The sequence below is a fragment of the Colossoma macropomum genome, unplaced genomic scaffold (genome assembly GCF_904425465.1).
Source record: "Colossoma macropomum unplaced genomic scaffold, Colossoma_macropomum, whole genome shotgun sequence".
In the NCBI taxonomy this organism is placed as follows: Eukaryota; Metazoa; Chordata; class Actinopteri; order Characiformes; family Serrasalmidae; genus Colossoma; species Colossoma macropomum.
Genome location: NW_023494809.1, coordinates 25,833,058 through 25,852,419, shown reverse-complemented (window position 1 = coordinate 25,852,419; position 19,362 = coordinate 25,833,058). Strand labels below are relative to the sequence as shown.

The 19,362-nt window shown below is 39.1% G+C and overlaps 1 protein-coding gene across 1 annotated transcript in view; it reads left to right on the top strand.

Annotated features, from left to right (window-relative positions):
• The window catches only part of slc7a14b (solute carrier family 7 member 14b), a 29,020-nt gene extending 10,561 nt beyond the window's left edge, over positions 1-18,459 (top strand). The window contains exons 2-8 of the mRNA XM_036558801.1: positions 1,464-1,976; positions 6,139-6,375; positions 8,529-8,746; positions 10,234-10,380; positions 11,958-12,166; positions 13,685-14,535; positions 16,675-18,459. Coding sequence (XP_036414694.1) covers positions 1,676-1,976; positions 6,139-6,375; positions 8,529-8,746; positions 10,234-10,380; positions 11,958-12,166; positions 13,685-14,535; positions 16,675-17,012 — 2,301 coding nt within the window. The 5' untranslated portion in view covers positions 1,464-1,675 and the 3' untranslated portion in view covers positions 17,013-18,459. The remainder of the gene's footprint in view (positions 1-1,463; positions 1,977-6,138; positions 6,376-8,528; positions 8,747-10,233; positions 10,381-11,957; positions 12,167-13,684; positions 14,536-16,674) is intronic.
• Positions 18,460-19,362: the final 903 nt, after the last annotated feature.

Sequence of the window (19,362 nt, the reverse complement as noted above, 5' to 3'; positions counted from 1 at the left end):
TGGATTAATGAGCACCTTGATTAATCAAAACAACCACAATGCTCATTTGGAACTGTTATTGGTTCAAATGCTCCCAGTACACAGTAAAAAGCACTGTGATTGGTTTAGAAGGCCCATTTGCATATTACAGCAATTTGCAATATCAGTATTGCAAAGGCCAACATGGCAGTAGTGATTAACAAACAATATATTGTGCATCCCTATAGCAAAAGGTTGCTAACGGAGGAGATGAAAATAGAGAAAGTGAGAAGAGAATAAGAACACATAAAAATAGAGTTAGAGTCTCAGAGTTCTCTCCCCTCCTACAGTCACACAGTCTTTCTTACACTGTAACCATATACTGAAGGTATCATCCAACCTTGCAAAGTAGGAGTTAAAGTGGATGTTTATTGTAATGGGTACAGGCTGTTATTGGTCAGGATCACTCTACTTCAGCTTTGCTAGAGCTGTGATCGTGAGGCTGTCATTGTCTTTGTCTGCTCTCAGTGCCGGTCCGTATGATGTTCAACCAGAGCGTCCACTTTGTTCTTGTCCATTTGTATTTCAATACCCTGCTGCGCATAGTGATGTCTAATCTAAAAGTCAAATGAGACATCGCACCATGGCAACATTTCACCTGAGTCAGTGTGATGATAATTACGTTTTGATTGACTGTTTTTTTTTTACTACATTCAGTTTCTGTTATATTTTATATAGGTTTCTGCTACTGTAACAAGCCTGACATCGTAAATATAGAAGAACCCTTTGAGAAGAACATTTTTGGTGCTATATAGAACCCTTTTCAGAAAGGTTCTATATAGAACCATCTTCATCAGTCTGAAGAACCCTTTCATGATGCAAAAAACCCAATCATGTAAAGGGTTTTTTGAATGTTCATGGTTCTATATAGGAGATCCCTTGAAGAAGCATCATTTTTAAGTGTGTAGGAAAATAATCGCACTACACAACTGCATCATTCTCCATCCATCCATCCATCATCTAAACCGCTTATCCTTCTGGGTCGCGGTGGGGTGCTGGAGCCTATCCCAGCTGTCATTGGGCGGATACATCATTCTATTGTCTTAAAAAACGCTGATGTTTTGTTTGTTTCACAGAATACATTTTAAGCAGAATTCATAATTTTAACACTATATAGTTTGGTCAGTAGGGGAGCATTTTCAAGTGATTTTTATGCCAGATTTTTTTTGCATTTTCTCTCTTGTGCATGCTCACTCTCTCTTTCTAGTATAGTCTATAGCTACGTTCAGAATAGCTCCCTAAAACTATCTTTACGATAATCCCATCTCCGTTACTGCGTGCGAGCTGGTTCAGGTCGGGTTTGGGTTTGATTTAGAACTACCAGTTGGTCCTGGTCGAGTCAGTTCACGTGGTTCAACTTCATGCCCTATGCAGACCTCTAGTATGGACAATGTATGTAATTGCAGTTTGTTAATCCTTTTGCTCCCGTTCTGGCTTTCTTGCAGGATCTCTGGGCAGCCCTGCTTTGTGTGCAGCACCATGCTGACCCAGGTGCTGGTGGATCCTCTCTGAGAGAGTGACGTGAGAACTTTGCTACAAGTGAGGTGGAAGCATTTGGAACAGGAGGCTGTGAGGCAGCACATTAAGTGGTGACACTGGGGGAAAACACCAGACAGTAGGACGTTTCATTACACACTGAGTTTAAAAGGTCTGAACGATGACGAGCTCTGTTTTCGCCAAGCTGGACCCCAGGCGGATAGAGTGGGAGGTGTCCTGGTACGGCCTCCACTCCCGCGTGCTGCGGACCAAACCGGTGGACTCCATGCAGGAGGGTGCGGCGGACCTGCACGGCACCAGGCTGGCTCAGGTGCTGACCACAGTGGACCTGGTCTCTCTCGGTGTGGGCAGCTGCGTGGGCACCGGAATGTACGTGGTGGCTGGTCTCGTTGCCAAGGAAATGGCCGGACCTGGAGTGATCATGTCCTTCATCATCGCTGCTGTGGCATCCATTCTGTCAGGTCAGACATCCGAGTCGTGATATCAGTTGTAGGGTTTTTTTTTCAGGTTTATACCTATGAAATTGCAAAGGGCCATAAGTGGGCTCTCAATGCAGTTCCTCACTCTCATAACTTCATAACTACATAACTGGCTGCAGCTATTGGTTATTTTTATGATTGATGAATTGACTGTTACTCGATTGCTAAACTAATCAAACCACTTTGCCCCTTCACAACTGTGCCATCAGGCAAAGTTCCATAGACCTCTGAAGATGTGGCATTCTGTATCATGACCATATTACACGCTGGGCTGTCACCACTGTGAAATTTTAGCTGCTGATTAAATAGATGCATATAATTAACAAGAAAAGACATTTAAATCATCTACTGCTTATTATTAGATGATAATTGATCATCAGCTAAAATTTCACAATATATGTGTTGGCTATGTATAAGGTTCTATATACAACCATATACAACACATTCTCCACCAATCTGAAGAACCCTTTCAAGATGCAAAGAACCATTTAATCATGCAAAGGGTTCTTGGAGTGTTCATGGTTCTATAGAACCACGTTCTTTGCTAAAAAACCCTTGAAGAACCATCTTTTAAGAGTGTACAAACCAAAAAGCAGCCAAGTTGGCTTAGAAAATTGTGCTACTCTGCTAGCTATGTTTACTTGGTATGTGCACACACTCTCAAATTAATGTCTCAGTTACACAGAATCATGTACTGTAAAACAATACTTATATTTTTTTCGTGAAAATAAAAGTATAAGCATGCATGCTAAAAACATTAGAATTAGTTAAATAGCTAACAAAAAAGCTAACATTATTCAGCGCTGCCCTCTAAACATTAGTCCAGGGGTCGGCAACCCAAATGTTAGGAAGAGCCATTTTGTCCTTTCAACAAAATCAAACCATCTTGGGAGCCACAACACTTTATGTCCATTTTACCATCTTGGCTGTAAATATGTCTCAGTGTGTGCTAATTTACTAGTATAGGCTAAAAAATGTATCGTAAACGAAAACACAGACTTACTTTGCTCTGCTTTAAGCTTTAGCTGAGCTATAGCCGCTTTTCTCGCATCTCTGGCAGGAAAAGTAGAACAGTTTCTTGTAAAATGTCTTTCAACGTTTGACTTTTTACGAGGCTGAAGTCGCTTCTCATTCGCCAGCTCCTTCTTTGAGTTTTCCCGTTCCACCTTAAATGGTGCCTGAGGCGCCAGAATGTAACTGCTGCATTATTTAAGGTGGAACGGGAACATTCGAACAAGAAGCTGGTGAATGAGAAGCTGAATTCAGCTTTGTGACTTTTTAGTGTTTGTCAGTTTCTCGTTGCAGATTAAACGTATCAGGAAACCAGCTGGAGTGACTATAAATGCAAATTAGTCCATTTGTCTCCAAATTATTGATGTTCGTCTTCAATCTTTCTCTTTGCCTTTTCGTTAGCTATTAGCTAGACGAGATTGTTGTCTGCATTGCTATGGAGACCAGCAGTCTGTGAGCCAATCTTCAGGGTTAAAGGGTGAATTAGCAGTTCTACTTTAACTCCAGAGTTTAAGGCCATTTATTGTTAATAAATAATTCAACTGTGTTGAACGATTAGCAGAGCTTTATTTTACTGCAAAGGAGGATTATTTTTACATAAAAAATTTATGAAAAAGTTAGAAGTTAGAAATTTCGTGCTTATATAAGTCTTATGTGTCTCAAAAACTGCATTTACTGTTTTATTTTATTTACATTTATTTACCTCAATTCACAATACTTACTGTACACTAAGTCTAAAAATGATAACTAAATTCTAAGCATGCAGTTTAAGTGATGAAGCCTCTTCTCTCAGCATTTCAATCTCGTCTGTCTTCTCTATGATGAGTGAGTCGTGTCTGTTGGAGCCCAGATAACTTCTAATTTGTCCTTATCTCCTTTGTGGTCATGCTGGTGTTGTGTGAGTGTTTGTGAGTGTATGTGTGTGAGGAAAGCCGGGGGGAGCACCTGCCTGTGATTATGATGGGCCATTCTGTGTGCTTTCTCATTTTATCTGATCCAGACACGCGCCTGTCATTCTCAAAGGGCTTCCTCGGTCTCCCGAGTCCTTTTTACTCTGTATTGATCAGATATTTTGCTGTTTATGTTTCATAAGGTCACTTATTTATGGACCCTAGACGTTTTAGTGTGTCAGCAGTTTTTTAACCCCTTAAACTTTAAAGGCCTGTATGTGGCCCACACTTCAGTTCCTCACTCGTATTAACTACAAAACTTACATATGAGCTTTAGGACTGTTATTATTGATTACAGTAGGAAGTGATACAGCAACAAATCTGCAGATTATTTTGCAGATCAAAGAATCAACATTTTTTAAAAAGAAAGCTAAGCAATAAAAATTGACATTTTTCTGGAAAGAGCAGTAGAAGAATTTAAAATATGAATTATCATGCAATCTGCCAACTAATCATTACTGATTTATCAAGAAGGTAAATATTAATCAAATGAAAAACTAATAAATACTAAGCTCCCCAGACAAAAATTTGTCGCCTTGTGTGTTTAAAGTGGTAGTAACTTCAGGCTCCTGCAGATGGCATTGCACAAGGATGATTGGGCTATAAACACCTGCGGGGTGTGTGATGGGATTCATAGATTGAGAAGAGGTGGTACAGCACAGTGAATGTGAGGGAAATTGGGCTGCAATGCAGATGTTAATGATTGGCAAAAACGAGTGACTGCATTTGGGCGCCAAAGGCCACAGTGTGAAGGAAGTCACTGAATCTGCAGGTGTATCGAAGTGTACGGTCATACAGGTCGACCAGCAGTGGCAAAAATTCAGTCTACAGGAAATTCTCCTCAGAATTGTGCCTGAAAGATGAAACTGATGGACAGGGACCGATGTGCAAACATCACCAACATTTCAAACTGTTCACTCCCCAGTACCTGAGGTCCATATATGGCAACTAAACTGCAAAAACAGCCTGTTTTGAATTCACTGTTTCTGTGATGTCACAAGAACCAACCTACAGTACTTTAGCCCCGCCCATTCATACTGTAGCTGTAGGGAGTGTTTCATCTATGAGTGCTTCTTGAATGCGACACAATAGAGGACAGCCAATCAGAACAGAGCTCATTTATGTTGATTATCAACCGTCTTAAAGGCAAAGTAACAAAAGCAGCCTGTTTAATTCCAAGGGATAAAGAGAGGTTACAAAATGGCTATGTAAAAATAAATTATGACCATTTTTGGTACATAAAACCACACAAAAATTATAACTCGGACCTCAAGGGAAAAAATTATATGCAAAAGACATGTAGAACATGGGCCCTTTAAAAACAAGTAATAGTTTAATTGGGTAATCGTCACACTCAGAGTTAATATCATAGTGGGGGTGGATGATATGGAAAAATATCACAATACTTCAAGACATTTTCACAACATGTGTCAGGATATTTCGTTTTTCTGAACTGATAAGTTGGAACATAAAAAAGGCCCAGTAGTGCCACATTTAAAGAAATACTCTCAAAAATATTTTTTCTACAATATTTTACATACTGCATAGCACTAAATCCATTAAACAGAGCTGGTTGTACATCTTCTACCATATCTTGTATAATCTAGAATATATGTTTAATCAATATTCTATCCCCTGTGTACACTGCTTCTCATTTATCTACCTCAGACTCACTAATTACATATATGGAAATGTGTAACTGTACATATCATAGCTTTTATTTCATAACTTATATTACTGTTACAAAACTGTACATTGAGAATTGTGCAAAACTGTTTGTATATTAATGTGTATATTTAGAATATAATTTATATATATATATATATATATATATATATTTGTATTTAAGTACTACGAGGGGTACCTACAACACACCTACAATTTTCACTCACTTTCGCACCTGTGTTATGTGATGTGACAATAAACGTGATTTGATTTGATTTTGATTTGGTTATACTCTTTTTAAATGAAACAGGCAGTTGTTGGTGTTTTAATTATATCCATGATTAGCATAGAGAAGCATATTGTGAATTTTTTTTAACACAGATATGATCATTTTTGTCATACTGTCCAGCTCTATTTCTTAGTAGTTACCAAATAATTCAAATTAGTTACCAAACAGTAATTGAATTAATAAGCTTATGGTTGAAGGGGTTAAATGCTAAAATGTGTTTCTTTCTCAGGAGTCTGCTACGCTGAGTTTGGGGTGCGAGTGCCAAAGACCACCGGCTCAGCCTACACCTACAGCTACGTGACAGTGGGGGAGTTTGTGGCGTTTTTCATCGGGTGGAATCTCATTCTGGAGTACCTGATCGGTACAGCGGCGGGGGCCAGCGCTCTCAGCAGCATGTTCGACTCCCTGGCCAACCACACCATCAGCAGATACATGATCAACCATCTGGGCACTCTAAATGGCCTGGGTGAGTAAGGCAGGGTAACCTGATATACTGTTATTGAACACATCAATTTCTGACCTGTCAGCTGTCGCTGTTCACCGGGAGCTCATTTGTACTGGTGTAAGGAATACGCGGTCACTATGATGAACACACTCATCTGTTTCTGGTTTGTGTTTATTCTGGTTAGCTTAGCTTATTTTTATTATCCTGTCAGTCAAATTTACACAATTGTCCACTTACCCAAGATGCAGGCAATCGGCCGAGATGTTTGGTGTCCAGATTTCTTTAGGTGTAAACTGGAGCTACATGGCTAATGTTGGTAACACTAGAAGTCAGTAGTCACCCAAATATTTTCCCTAAAAACTTCTCTTAATCCACATCCAGGTCATCACTGAACCTTCAGTTGCCAGTAACTGTGTAACCGAAGACAAATTCTTTGTATGTGCAAAAATAATTAGCCAATAAATCCTGATTCTGTTTAAGGTCACACAGAGTTGCTGATGTAGTTTAGGGCACAGTATGACCTACAGTATGTAAACATGGCATATATTTAAAAAAACAATTTGGGTGTCTATTGACTTCTAGAGTTTGTTAGCAGCGTTAGCCTCATAGACACAGCACTAAACTAAAGAAGCACAATTAGGACCCCAAACATCTTGGCTGATTGATTACGTCTGGGGTGAGTGGACAATTGTGTGATTTAGATTCTTCAATGAATCCTTCCTTTAAGAGTTATTACTATAGTATCATTAACTCCTGTGAATATTTGTATTTAAGTACTACGAGTATTTGTATTTAAGTACTTTTTCTACAAAAGTTTGAGCACCCCTGGTAAAATGATGTTTTTTTGAGTTTCTAAAAGAAAATATGTTCTCATATCATCTACAGAGAACACAGCTCTGCACACTTTAATGCACAATTAGTCTTTATTTGCTGAGTTTGGCATAGTGGAAAAAATATAACATACAATGTGGCCTGTGTGCAAAAGTTACAGCACATTTAATGTGTTTTAGTATGATTTAATGGTTTATTTAAACCTCAGCACTTCAGTAGAAATTGTGCTCTTAAATTTGCAGAAAAAACTGTTTACCGTAGAAGATGTGTTACTTATTATTTAGTTCAGAATCAACAGAACATGTAAATTGACTAGGGGTATCAAAACTTTTGCATACAACTGTATGAGAATAAAGAGAGTTGGGAACTAAAGTGTGGGCCTGCGATTTTAAGTCTGAAATAATTTCTCTCTCTTTTTTAAATCTGCACAACATAGAACAGTCAATAGTTTCCACTGAGTTATTTTAGATATAATTAGCAGTGATTAACAGGGATTAATCTTGACCAAGCAGCCTACACTTCTAGCAGCCTACCATTTTTGAAGAATTCAGACAAAAGTGACAGGAGTGCAGAAAGTTACAAGTTACCCAGACTGAACAGTCACTAAAAATCTGCTAAATTAATGCAAAACACAATTAATTCAATATAACTGTATGTTGTTTGCACCAGATGGTGTTTCCAACGTGCATCAGCATAAATATGATTAATGATTTATGATTAACTTAATTTATTTTTCATCACAAAGCCAAAGAGCAAATATCAGTGGGCTAAAGCAAAAATGTGTTTTATGTACATGATGTGTACATTTTTTTGGTAAATCTGTACATAAAAACATCTTAAAATGAAATGTTTTGAATTTATATGAGGCATATGGGCTTCTCTCATTGTTTACCTTTCAAGGCTTAGTTGTAACACTGTGTGACAACTAACCCCACCATGCGGAGGCTTTACTTAGCTTGACAAGCTTTCGCTATTATTTGTTTACTTAATTCAGAATGGTGCTATATTACAGGCACCAAGAGGATAATTAACATACACAGGTGTACATTCTGTGACTTATAAACACAATATAGTAATACAGGAACACGAAAATGACTTATGATAAACAACATTCCTTTTATGGTATAAAAACGGAGTGAATCTTGAGAAATCTGCCAAATTTACACATGATATTGATGAGAAGTTGATGAAAAGTATGTTATACTTGGACCTGTTTCACTACATAAACAGTCTGTGGTACATTTTACCCCGTGTTCGGTTGTGCTGTGCTCTAAGGTATGGCAGATACATGGATTGTAAAGGGGGGTAAATTTATGCATCTATCGATTCTCTGCTTTGCTCAGGTAAGGGAGAGGAGTCGTATCCGGACCTGCTGGCTCTGCTCATTGCTGTGGTGGTGACGGTGATTGTAGCTTTAGGAGTGAAGAACTCTGTGAGCTTCAACAATGCGCTAAATGTTGTCAACTTGGTGGTTTGGGTGTTCATGGTGATCGCGGGCCTCTTTTTCCTCTCTGGAGCCAACTGGGAGGACGGCAAGTTTCTGCCCTATGGGTGGTCAGGGGTGAGAAAGCTTCCATTTAAGTCAAAAGAAGTTTTTTATAAGGGATATTTAGGAACAACAATGTTGACCGAAGTTCAGCAGATTCAAAGTTAATTGACCTATTTATGCTCCACCCACAAACACTGTGTAGGGTGACTCATTACTAACGTTACAAAATGTTCATCTACATGTTGTGTGCAGTTACACATTTCCACCAGAGAGGTCTCCAAATCCCCAAAACATACATGGTGTATCTTTAACCTATGTATCAAATGTTTATCCCCCAAAACTTTGATTTTAAAAGAAAAAAGCTACATTTTGTTGAGACATATTTATTTATGTTTCTGCAACTGTGGACAGTTTTGGCTGTCCAGATTTTTCGAAAAACTGAAAATGTCTTTACTATGACAGAGTGGTACGTCATGTTAAGGTAAAGACATTTTTTACATCGTTTTTTACATTGTTTTTGAATACAAATGGCAAACAGTTGCATTGTTCTATTATAATAGCTTTTTCAGACAACGTCTAATATATTTGAATTAAATGTACCCAACTAACATAATACAGCAATAACAAATGCTGTGATGCTGCATGAATGCAGTAAGGACATGCAGAAAATACTGAAGATTAAAAGATGATATTTACTTTGCTTTTCTGTAAATCCAGAGATGCTGAGATTTTGTTTCCCACACTTCTGTCGATGCACTCTTTCAGTACCTCATATTTCAAATGAAAGACGGTTTGTTGGCCTTTACGTTGTGTGTAAGTTTCATGAAGAATGGACCAAAAGAAACGTCTCAAAATTACTCTGGTTCCATTGACTTACATTAAGAGTAAAGTAGGTTTTTCCCTTCTCCTGTAAAGTTACCATGTTGGAGATACGAGGTTTTCTTCAGACAACAGCGATATACATGTGGGACAGACAGAATATTTTGATTTACCGTTTATACCAGGGGTGTCCAATCTTATCCGCAGAGGGTCGGTGTGGCTGCAGGTTTTCACTCCAACAAAGCAGGAGGTCACCTGATGAAATGTTTGAAGACTGAGATCAGCTGATTAAACAAGTGGAGTCAGGTGTGCCTCAGCTTGTTTGGAGTGAAAACCTGCAGCCACACTGGCCCTTTGCAGATAAGATTGGACACCCCTGATTTATACAGTGCAATTTCAATTGACAAGATATTATTTTGCTATTTGGTAGTGTATTTTTATGCATGCGAAGATTGAAATCGCAGGTGACATGAATAAAACTGGTATTTGGAGGCAAAATGTGCTTCATAAATTACATTAGTTCAGTACATTTGGCAACCATGTTATATGTGAAAGTTCTCTATGCATTATGCTAAAAATGCTAACATATATCCCAAAATTCTCTCCCTATATCTATATAAAATAAAATATCTAAGGGAATTATAAAAAAAGGGAAATCAAACAAATACTTATCATTTCAGGAATTCCTAAATGTTTAAAAAAGACCAAACTGAAAGTGAATTCACTTTTGTGTTTTGCAGGTGATGCAGGGAGCTGCCACTTGTTTCTATGCTTTCATCGGCTTCGATATAATCGCCACTACAGGAGAGGAGGCCAAAAGTCCGAACACATCCATCCCCTACGCCATCACTGCCTCGCTCGTCACCTGCCTCACAGCTTACGTCTCTGTTAGTAGCCCACTGCGCTCACAGATCTTGCTGTGTCTTTTTTATGTCCTTTTATGTGCTCATTCATAACGTGATGGGCTAATCTGTTGCTTATTCTTAGTGACGGCCTCATCCTTTCATACCTGCTTTTTCATTCGTAAAGTCTTGTTTAATGGCTTTCACTGCTTTTAGGCTATTAGCGTCTACATCACTGCAGAAAAATGGAGATTTTATCAGGAGTGAAAACACAATATAAGTGTGCCCATATTTATGACTCACAGTTTAGTTAGTCTGCACAGCCTCTGCCTTTTTTTTGTGTAAGCAGCTTTCACAGCAGAACACTCAGTGAAAAAGACGTGTGTGTCTAGTAAAATATTTCTGGTGCCTTAGTTATTAAAGACTGAATAGACACATAATAAGTCATACCACAAAGGCTAACCAACTGCAGAGGCCTTGAGAGGAGCTTGAAAAGACCTTGGCCATAAATATCAAAACTCGGTCAAAACATGAGGGGAAAACCCAGCTAAATGATAATGCTAACTATACTATACTATAAATTCATGGGTATATTTTGGTTTTTCCATCTGAATTTACATGTCCAGATCTTAAGGCAAATTATTCAATAATTGCATGAAATAAATGTACATTTTTGTTTTTTTTTGTAAAAGTTTCCCTCAAATTAACAGAAAATGTGTTTTGTAATCATAAACATATTGCTATATGCTTACAATTTACGTCTGAAAGCCAAAAATCTTAGACGCTCTTTGTATTTTTTTTAGAAAAATAATTTTTACAGAGCAGATCACTGAAGAGACGCCATCTGAGATCCAGTTTACAGTTCAGATTTGTGGAAAAATGGGTCGACTTTCACTAGAAAAAAAATTGAGTTCAGCTTCTTTTATTATAAAGTTTCAAAATTACATCACCCATCTATTTGACTGGAAGAAGACAGTTACAGCTCTCATACGACTCCCACCTTTTGAATGAAGCTTATGAAATATGAAAGTTATGAAGTACAGAATATGACAAAGTGTGTTTTGGAACCACAGGTGGTTCCAAGGAGTTCAAAAGGTTAAATGGTGTCGCGGTTACATTCTGGCGCATTTAGCCAGTAAAATGTAACTGCTCCAGCGTGGCAGCGGAAGGTGGGATAATCTGAAAAAGGCAGTTCTAGATTAAACACAGACATTTGAATGTGTTTCAAGAATGTAATGCTTTTATTACCATGCTATACTCAAAGTAATGCTAGAGGAGAAAGTCTGGAAGGTGTCCCTCTAAAAAATACATATTGTTGCTGTCAGAGCAAAACTTGTTTTTGTTTTTGACAATGCTAGTTTGCCATTTGCAATGTGTTCAAATCTAAAGATGATTGAGCCAATAGAAATGCTCCAAAATTACTCGGAAAACGATATTGTTCCAATAATTTCCATTAAAAGTTAAGGTTTTTCCCTTCTCCTTTTTTGGGATACAAGGTTGTGTACTGACAGTGATAATTGTCGCTGGCTCAGAGTGACAATTTTCAGTTCCATGATCATCTGAGCATAAATATTTATTCTTTCACAGCACTCTGTGAATGAATAACAACAAATCTGTTGTAGGTCAGCGTGATCCTTACGCTGATGGTGCCCTATAACCTGATTGACGGAGATGCGCCGCTGATGGAGATGTTTGCAGTTCATGGCTTCCTGGCAGGAAAGTACATAGTAGCCATTGGAGCCATTGCTGGACTCACAGTCAGTTTGTTGGGCTCCCTCTTCCCCATGCCCAGAGTCATCTATGCCATGGCAGGTGATGGCCTGCTTTTCAGGTGAGTATTTGCTTTCATGTGTGTCTGTATGTGTATGATCACTAATTAAAAACTCCATCTTTCAAAAGTTTGGAGTCAATGTTTTGAATTAGAGATGGAACAAACCACTTTTTCTTTTCTGATACTGATACAGATATCAATCCAATGTTTCTTCATTAAAAACTACTAAGCTTTAATATTTTATACTTTTAATTGAAGTTCTTCATTCAAGACGCACGTCTAAAATTAGACTGTCTTACTGAAACCACTCAAACACTCTACAGCCCCACAGGAAGAACTACATACATAACACAAAATGAGTGTATGCTAATTCAGATAGAGATGCCGTCACTATTTACAATAATATGAAACGTTGGTGGCAGATAAAAGCATAAAGCGATTCTAATCTATATTTATAATTTCACAGGTTTGAAATAATTACATTTGTTAAAAAAGTTGTACAGAATGATGAACAGAGCTGTAGGTGTTCCTTAAGTGACTGGGAAAGCTCTCTAACATTGACAATTAAAGGGGAATTCCACTGATTTTTCAAATTTTCTGCATAATTCAATATTAAAATGTAAAGTCCTTCAGTGTTTTGATGTGAAGTGGTTAAATTTAGAGAAACTTGTGAACTCTGATTTCTTTACAGTGGTGCTGATTGGAACCTGGAGTTACAATGTTGTCAACACAAATATAGACATTTTATTTGGTATCAAAAACCATATGTGCCTTCTGAATTTTTGTATGTAATGTTGATGATGGTAAAAAAGTGGCAAATCTGAAAATATACATTTTCTTTGGGGACTATTTTGCTTTACAACACTCTGCATGTACCTCTCCACCATGAATAGCTTAAAAATAGTCCAAAAGACTCTCATTACTATCATAAAACAGATATCATACAGCATATTTGTAACCATTTTGTGTAAAAACTTTGTGAGTGAGCTTTTAGAGGCATTAAACTGCTTAGACGGCTACAATCTTGAAGTAGATCGTTTGTGATTATTGTAAATAGGGGACTTCAGTATATCATTTATCATTTTTGTTGTTTCTCAAGTACTTGAAATATTGAATATTGAATAAAAATAGCTTTTGGTAACTGATTTGTAATATGTGGTACCCATCAAAAGTTTGGAATCGCTTGTTATAGACAAATATATATTTTATATAACATAATATAATTATAACTTATGGAATATATATATAGATTTTTTTCTTTTTTTAAATTTTTTATGCAATTTTATATGCAAGAATTACAGTGTAGATATCATTTTGATATGTTTACAACAAATTAAGGATTTGTATTATTATATAATGCAAATTCTATACTGTAATGATCTATTTATGATTATTTTTATCACAGGTTTTGGCCAGCATTTCAAATTTTACCTGTTCTGGATGTTACATTTTATTATTAACTTCAGTCTTGATGTTTTACAGCTTCCTCAGTCATTTTAAAATCATCTACAGCTCCATTCATTATTCTGAACACACTTCATTTTTAACAGCTTTAGTGTGTTTCTGTATGTTCATCAGGTTCCTGTCCCACGTGAGTCCGCACACTGAGACTCCAGTGGTTGCGTGTGTGGTCTCCGGTTTCCTAGCTGCTCTTCTGGCCCTGCTGGTCAGCCTGAGGGACCTGATAGAGATGATGTCCATCGGCACATTGCTGGCCTACACACTGGTGTCTGTGTGTGTTCTGCTCCTCCGTTACCAGCCTGAGGGTGACGGCTTCACCAGCATTGCCCCAGACGAGGCCGAGGCCTGGAGGAGCAAAGAGGGAGTTCTGGCAGAGTGTGAGAGGGACACATACTCACCCGCGAGTGAAGGAGACGCCTGGGGGTCCAAGAACCACCCATCGCAGAAAGACGATGAGATGCTGATTAGCAAGTCTGACTCTGGAGGCTACCAGTCAGACAGCTCGGGATATGGGGTCAGCGAGAAAGGCCTGGACTCTGATGACTCGGACAATGCGCTGACCTCCCTGCTGAAAAGGATTCTGGGTGCCAACTACTACACTCTGCGGACGCGTCTGGGACTGCCTGAATCAGGCGCCCAGCCCACGCCTGCTACGGGACGTACCGTTACCTCCTGCGTCCTCTTTCTGTTCGTCCTGACATTCCTGCTCTGGACCCTCGTCATATATGGCCTCGACCGAGTCTCCGGAGGTGTCCGCTGGGCGCTGGTCCCGCTTGTCATGACCATCGTCGTCCTAATGGTGGTCTTGCTCATTATCATTCTACGGCAGCCTGAAAGCCCCAAAAAGTTGCCGTACATGGCACCTTGTGTACCCTTTGTGCCTATAGCTGCCATTCTGGTGAACATCTACCTGATGCTCAAGCTGTCCAGCATCACCTGGGTTCGCTTTGCTGTGTGGTGCTCCGTAGGTATGACCACTGGCATAAAGCAACATAATCCATCAGCCAAGACATGTTTGGTGCCGAATGTTGCTTATTTAGTTTTGCTCTGGAGCTAATGCAGCTTAACTAATGCAGCTAAGAAGTAATTAAAGCTTTTACACCACCAAGTTAGCATTGTCTGAATCATCACACACATGCCTCAAACAGTATTCCGTTGTTTAAGGACTGGCCAAAATAAACAATTTAAGCATAACTATATTTGTTACCGTTACATCTGTAAACATCTGTATCCTAGGGTTTCAGTCACGTGATTTTTCTGTTGTGGCCGCCATATTTGTAACCGAATTTCTGGCTTCGCTGCTCCACATGAACATCACTAGAGGTGAAAGATGGCTAAAATTACTCACCTTATTTTGGAAAAAATGGTACCTTGACAAAGTCGATAAAATAGGCTGTGATCCTTATACAGTTTCCCCTGAACTCCTGGTCCCACTTAAAGCTACCAAATTTGTGTTTTCCTGACATATTTATCTCGTACACAACCCCTCTCCCTGTTCTGGAGAGTCTCTCAGCGTTTAAAAGCACAGAAGCCCACCGGCTCTTCACGTCAGGGTGGGTAAAGGATCCCATGGTGCTGCATAAAAAGGAGAAAAAACTCTGTCATCATAGAAGCGTAAGGCCACATCAGCTAACTAACACAGATGTGAGCAATTCTAGCCTTTAGGTAACTTTAGCTAATGTTAACAGCCGAGAGATGAACAGTCGTCCCCCTAACGGAGCTGCAGACAGCCGGTATAACTTTACTCTCTGTTTCCGGAGATTTAAATGAGGTTTGAATGGAGAAACATTAACGTTAAATATAAGTCTGAATGTCGTGGGTCAGAAAACGACGTTGTGTTTCGACAGACGTGATTCTGTAAGTTTGCTAGTTCAGTTAGTTCAGAGTTCAGCTCCAGTCCTGCAACCCCTGCACTGCATAACTGTGGTTTCCTGGTTAAAATACCTGATATTATTAGCTAATTAACCCCTTCTTGAGCTGAACGAGGTGAACAGCAGAGAGAAACACTAAACTATACAGTGCAGCGGCTCCAAGCCTGGAAACACTAAATTAGTGTGTGTATCTTGTCTTTATCGGCTTCTGTCACGTCTTGCAGGTCATTCAAAAAGCACAGCAAATTAAAGGCATTGCGCAGCGCAGTCACTCCCTGATTCGGTCCTCAAAATGGTGGTGTCTATACAGTGTGATGTCACGCAAAACGTGAGAGTTCACCTTCTACAGTGGTGTTTCAGTAGTCAGTAGTGAGATTTTTCAGTTTAAAGATGAGGAAAACCTCCCTTTTGATAATTTTTTTGAAGGTGAGATGAACTTTCAAGTGCTTTCGGCTGAATTTTGGGAGTGGACTGAACGCAGAATGAAGATAGATGCTAAATATTACTGCTAGAAAGCCGGACATCTTATTGCAGCCATTCAAACAGTAATAATTGTCTTCAAATCATAATTACAAAGAAAAGAATGGAGGAGGACAAGTTAAAACAAGCTAAAAGCTAAAGTTACCTGGCTGTCTAGCTCTACCTCTGTTTGGCTCCTTTTCTCTGACTGAAAGCATGAAAAAATGCTCTCTGCTGTCTGTTTTGTACTAAATGAAGATAAAGTCACAATTTTTATTATGATTTGTTTAGTGACAGAGGTGAAAGTTGCACTAATGCTAGCTTGGTTGTATTTATTATCCAGTATATCAGTGGCTAGGCTAGCAGTCAGCAGCCACATGCTAGCTCAATGGTATTTATTATCCAGTATATCAGTGGCTAGGCTAGCAGTCAGCAGCCACATGCTAGCTCAATGGTATTTATTATCCTATATTTCAGTGGCTAGGCTAGCAGCCACATAAGCAAGTTTATTTGTGAAATACAGTTTGCTCATTGTTCATCTGGTGGCTGTAAGCTTCCATTACTTGTTAGCTACATAAGCCTCATAGCGCCAGAGCCAAACTAAGCACTTCAGACCGCATGTCTTGGCTGATCAACAACATTTGGGGCTAGAGGTAAAATTTCACAAATGAATTTGTTAAACCAAACACCTGTTTAACAAGATGGATTAAATCTCTGCACGTTGAGACTGACCTGTAATGGACATCTGCAGTTTGTGTCTTTTCTCTCGTTGCACAGGTCTCATGATCTACTTTGGCTATGGCATGTGGAACAGCTCTCTGGAGCTGAGTGCCCGAGAAGAGGAGGCCCACGCCAGCTCCTATCAGAGATACGACGCCGGGGTGGACGACAGCTTCACTGTGGATGATGACCTCCAGCAACAGGAGGACGGAGAAGAGGGTTGCTATCAGGGCTGGGCTGCGGAGGCCAGGGGCTATCAGTACCAGAACCAGTACCAGCAGCAAGACGACGAACACACAACATCCTCCAACAGTCAGAAATCCAGAGGCAGAGGCAGGAGGAAGAAGGGCTTTGAGGAGCTGGTCAATGATGACACAGAATACTCGCCTGAGTAAGGATTTGTCTATGAGGCAACTAGTGTTGGGTCTCACAGCTGTTTCTTCTGCCTGAACAAGTTTTTGTTTGGATTTCAATGCTGTTTTTTTATTCGCTTGAAAGAAGTGTGCACTCGTAAAATCGCTGGATATTTATAGCACTATTCAAGCTGGAATAGTTTAACCAGACGAGGTTCTGTTATGTACTTTAGAAGATTTGACCAGCTCATTTGTAAGGATAAATTACCAAATTCAAATGTCACTTCCTGCATGGTGAAGTCAGCATTCCATAACAGGCGTCCCCCTCAATAACAATAACAACACGGCTCATGGCCATGTATTCTACCAAGTTTAAATACATGACTATGAGCTCAATTTAATGAGGACTGATGTTAGTGTGGAAGCTCCAGGTTTAGGTTTAGTCAGTTTATGCAAGGCAATTCAGTCCTTTAACACTGTTATTACTACCAGATTTGTAAAATATCAAGATACTGCAGATTCATACTCCATTATAATCAAGGATCTTGTTGGAGAGCCATGACATGGGCCTTTTAAATAATAGTGACCTCCCTGAGTAAAACTAATGCAGCTTGAATAGGGCTGATGACGATGATGGTCCCTGTATTTTCAGATGGAGCTGAAAAGGTCCGTGCAGGAGATTAGGATGTGCTCCAAACTTGTTTGAAAGTTCACTAGTGCCTTCCAGTTTCCCCATGAGATAGTTATTCCAATGTCATGGATGGTCTCAGAAGCTCTCTTTGCAGTCAGCATGACACTCTGTGTGTGTCTGTACGTGTGTCTTGGTGTATGTGAGTACATTAAGCTCATTCCAGAGTCCACATGGAACAAAAATCACACAATGCATGCTTTTGTTTCTCTTATTTTACCTAAAAAAGCGATGTAAGTCATGTTAAACGATCCACAGGCATTTCTGAGAGATGGACAGTGTGGTCTGCACTATCAACATTCAGTCTGTCTTGATTTAAAAGGTCAGTGTACAGAAATATTATAACTGGCATTTGCTGTGCACATAATACATGCCTTTTCCAAATACCACGCAACATCGATATCAAGTTATTTCTATGGTGGTTTGCTGAATATTTCACTTGTGTGTTTTTTTCCCCCCCCACTGTTCAAATGTGTATGAAAATGTTTATATTTCTTCGGTATATTTCAGCTATGCGCATAAATTCATTCTGACTTCACATGCGTGTGTAAATATACTTAGGTCCAGAGTGATTTTGTTGAACGTTGTTTGATAAAAGCATATTAATGTATTTCAAATAAAATATGATACAGTGAATATAGGTCACAATTACTTTTTTGTGTCTGTGCCACATTTGGAAGGTAAAAGCAACTCCTTACATTTTTAATACAACCAAAATAATAGAGATATTATTCTGATAGCCAGGCCAGGCCAGATAAGATGAGTCTTTGTAATTGCAGGCAATTCAGAAGCATCATGCTAGACTGCCTGTCTGAATAGTATTACATCTTCAGCGCCCGGCGAGAACATGAAGATGATGAAAGAATTAATGAAATGTGACAAGACTACATATAAGGAAATGAGGGGAAAAATGGAAAATAGTCCCTGTTTAAGGTATTCAGAAGGAATTGCTGTAGGGGTGGCCAATATGGCAATATGATATCGCTATTATGATAGCAAACTTCAAGATTTCTGAGCATATTGTGGGGATTGTCAGTACTTAAACATTGACAGAATAGAGAACTGATGTTTTTAACTAAAACGAGATTTATTCTGGGATTTATATTCATTTTAAAAAATGTCAGGCTACTGCATCGGCGTATCTAGCCCCATTTTTAGGGGTGCTCAAGCACCCCTAAAAATAAGAGTAAAAAGCTGTTGTTTTTTTTTTTTTACAGAAATTTGTCTCTGATAAGCAAATGTTATGATCAGCTTTCTCTCTCCTATTCTTCTCCGCCCCGCTGACCCCAAAGCCATGCAGTAGCAGCACAGAGCGCCCGCACCCACACACACACACACACACACACACACACATACGTGCGCACACTAGAACCAGTTACAGTGTGACGTGTGTGGTGTGGTGGCTCCAGTAAGTTCTTATCACTCAGCACCAACACATTACAGTCATTAGCAGCAGTCCTCACAGATCACTCTATGTGTTGTTATTGCAGCTATCTGATGTTTTTCTATCAAGCTAATGTTGCAGGTTGTCAATCAACGACCGTCCACTGTCTAAATTTGAGTGAGAGACGTGAGCTGTTGTGCCATTGGTCGGTCTGTGTGTTGATATTAAAGCCGAGGTGCTAGACTAGTACTGTCTGTATTTGATCAGCTGATTAATGTTATAGAATGATAAAAGATATAAGAAAAAAAAAAACGGGGGGA